At 36.8% G+C, this 3,129-nt stretch overlaps 1 protein-coding gene across 1 annotated transcript; it reads right to left on the bottom strand.

Annotated features, from left to right (window-relative positions):
* Window positions 1–2,515, bottom strand: LOC101312843 (peroxyureidoacrylate/ureidoacrylate amidohydrolase RutB-like). Its single transcript, XM_004302838.1, has 5 exons — window positions 2,395–2,515; window positions 2,198–2,311; window positions 1,675–1,909; window positions 1,465–1,581; window positions 1–407 (listed from the first exon to the last, which is right to left on the bottom strand). Exons 1-5 carry the CDS (start codon window positions 2,440–2,442, stop codon window positions 334–336), a joined length of 588 nt encoding a protein of 195 aa, XP_004302886.1. The 5' UTR covers window positions 2,443–2,515; the 3' UTR covers window positions 1–333.
* Between the last annotated feature and the right edge of the window lie 614 nt (window positions 2,516–3,129).

Below are 3,129 nucleotides of genomic sequence, written 5' to 3'. Positions count from 1 at the left end.
CTCTAGAAGAATGTATATTGCCATGGAGCTATCATAGCTAAAAGTGATCATATGTTAGACATCAGCAACATGAGAATGAATATGTACAAGTTGTGCAAACTAAATATAAGTATGTCGATACATTGCTTGCATAGCCAGCAGACTTGTGTATTTCCTTATGTTGTTTTACCTAACATCAAAGCCACTGTTGAGCTAAAGTGTGAACTGGTTTTGCTCAAATGTTATGCATAGTTCACAATCAAACTAAAGGAAGGAAGTTTTTAATTGGTCTAAAAATATACAGGACATATTATTGCGAACATCAGGGATTTGTAACGGTTAACAGATTGAGGATCAGGCGCCCAATTCAAACCATTCTTGTAAGGTTGGTGTTGCAACTCCGACATTCTTCATGTCAAATATATTGGCTGGTTCACAGAACTGGAAAATGTCAGTCCTGGAATCATTATAGAAGTTGTATAACTAGGACTACTGTTCCCCAGAACCAGCTCGAGGGTTAGAAACAAACACGCAGACACATAACATGTGAAAAAAATGAGGCTAACTTGAAATGCAGCATTTTTCACTGAGATAGTCACATTAGGCTCATCAGACATCATGAGATTTCTTTAAGCAAATTCAATCATGGAAGAAATGTTTAGACAATCCTATTTAAATGAAACAAAGTCTTGTTAAATACTTTTCCTTGGCTTGAATAATAAAGAAAAGAACAGCATGTATCCATCTAGTTATTCAAGCTTCCTATTTTACTTGAGATATTTCATTAGATAGGTTCTTGTTCTCTATCCTGCTACTCTGCTAGACTACACATGCATAGGAAGTAAGAGAATCAGAACTATCTTCCACATCAAGCTTTGATCTCCTGAGTTGCAGATCTTATTGATGTTTGTTCAATACTATTCAGCTCTTTTCAGACTTTGTTTTAAATTAGTATGACTAGACCAGCACAATATCTCAAGAGATTCAGTTCAGTACTAAGCTAAACAGGCCAAACCAATTCTGGGATCATATCCTGGTGTTCCAAGTTATCTAATTTTCCTTTCTGTTAAGATATAGTTCTGAACTACACACTGCAAACTGAGAATCAAGAAAAAAGGGCTACATAAGGCGTTACCTGCAGAATTATGAATAACAACAGATTCAATCTATGTACCAAATCCAATTGAGGACTGATACTGTACCAGCAATCTAAATCAGCACTCATCATATGAAGGATATGAGTTGCATATTCTTATACTCACTTTCCAATATACGGTGATAAGTTTTTCAATGTGGATCCAAATCATCTTCAGGGCCATATAGCATTGAAAAATCGATCTCAAGATGATTGCCGATTCAAAAACAATTCTTAACTATCAAATTTTTAAAGGGCGATCGTATTGAGATAGTTACTGAAGCTGTGAAACACAAATTTCTAGAGATACGGCACAAAAGTTACACTCAGAAAGTACAGATAGCACATACCAGCGTGTACTTCAGCTGTAGCAGCAGCTGTGGCATCAACAATAACTGTAATAGATTTGTAATCCAAAGCTACACCATCGAACACAGTCTGCCTAATGCAGTTTGGAGTCTGAACACCTAATATTAAAAAACCAGCAGATTACCCCCTTTAAAAAATACCAAAAGCACCATTCAATATACAAAACAGGACTTATTGGATTTCTTACTCACCAATGACAACCAAACTGTCGACTCCATTACTCTTAAGAAACGAATCAAGGTGTGTGGCAAAGAATGCACTAAACCGGGTCTTGACTAGTTTATAGTCCCTTTCTTCAATCACAAGCCCATCAACAAGTTCAGCACCTTTCTTTCCCTTAACCGTTGGACCCTCTTTCCCAGCAGGATACAAATGCCGGCGAAATAGCTCAACATCTCTTCCTAGTGGATCATGTTCACGCACAACCTAAACCCAATTAAGCAATTGCTCAACTCCATTTTCAACTGTAAATTGAAGTGAGGAAAAAAAGAACGCAATAGCTCCCAATAAGAGTCAAAATACACTATTTTTCTCAATTTCAATTGCTCAAGTCCATTTTCAACTATAAAGAGCATGTTATTATGTAAGTGGCAATTATAATCTTAAGTAGAAAAGCTCTACTTGATATACAAACTTCTGGATATTGTTCTGTTCCCTGTGCTAGTATGGTAGAGTAGAAATTCAGCTAAGCCTATTAAAAAGGGAGACCAATACCCAAACTACGAGGATGCCACGCTGCCTGGCGATTTGAACCGCCTCTATTACATTTGGAACTATGGCTTTGCCTCCTTTCACTAGCACAGGACCATCCCCATCTATAAAATCTTTCTACAAAACAAAACAACATATGAAACCATATTCTTTTAAGTTCAATAGAAATCAGAAACTTAAAGTTTGAGAGGAAAAGAAACCTGCATGTCTATAACGAGAAGAGCGGTGTGCTTCCGTTTGTCTCCCATGTTAAATTCACTCTCTCAGAAAGACTCAGTTCGTAGGACTCGGTTTAAGCAGCATTTTCCTAGCTTGGTAGGCGAAGGTCCGTTCCGGTATTTGGGCTCGACTCTAATAGAAGTTTATAATAAGAAAAACCATTAAGAACCATTGTTCAAAAAAAAAAAAAACTTAAGATCTATACATACACGGTAAATTAGGTAATTTCGAAATTTTTGTAAAAAATGAATTTCTATTGATATTGATGTGTGAGATTGATATACATATATACAAACAACTATTGTATTGTTTACAGTTAAGGAAATCAATCTACTTTAAATATAGAGATAACAATTACATATATTGATTTTGAGAGCTCCCCCCCCCTCTTTTTTTCTTTTTCTGAAACTAGACGAGACGAGACTGCACGGATAAATTTGCTAGCATGAAAGAGATGGTGAGGCTTGTGAAAAGGCTTTGTTAAGAGATCTGCACGCTGATCCGAGGATGGGATGAAGCAAACACGGTGGCTGCTTGTTGTCACCTTCTCACGAACAAAATAGTAATCAAGCTCGATGTGTTTGGTTGGAACACAGGATTTGAAGCCATATAGGTGACACTGAGATTGTCACAATATAGCAGAACAGGATAGTGAATGTGAGTTCCAAGTTCATATAATAAGTAAGCTAACCATGTGGTCTCAACGCTAGCATGAG

This window comes from Fragaria vesca, linkage group LG6, assembly GCF_000184155.1.
Source record: "Fragaria vesca subsp. vesca linkage group LG6, FraVesHawaii_1.0, whole genome shotgun sequence".
Classification (NCBI taxonomy): Eukaryota; Viridiplantae; Streptophyta; class Magnoliopsida; order Rosales; family Rosaceae; genus Fragaria; species Fragaria vesca.
Note: the sequence above shows the minus strand (reverse complement) of the source record. Positions and strands in the feature narration are given on the sequence as shown.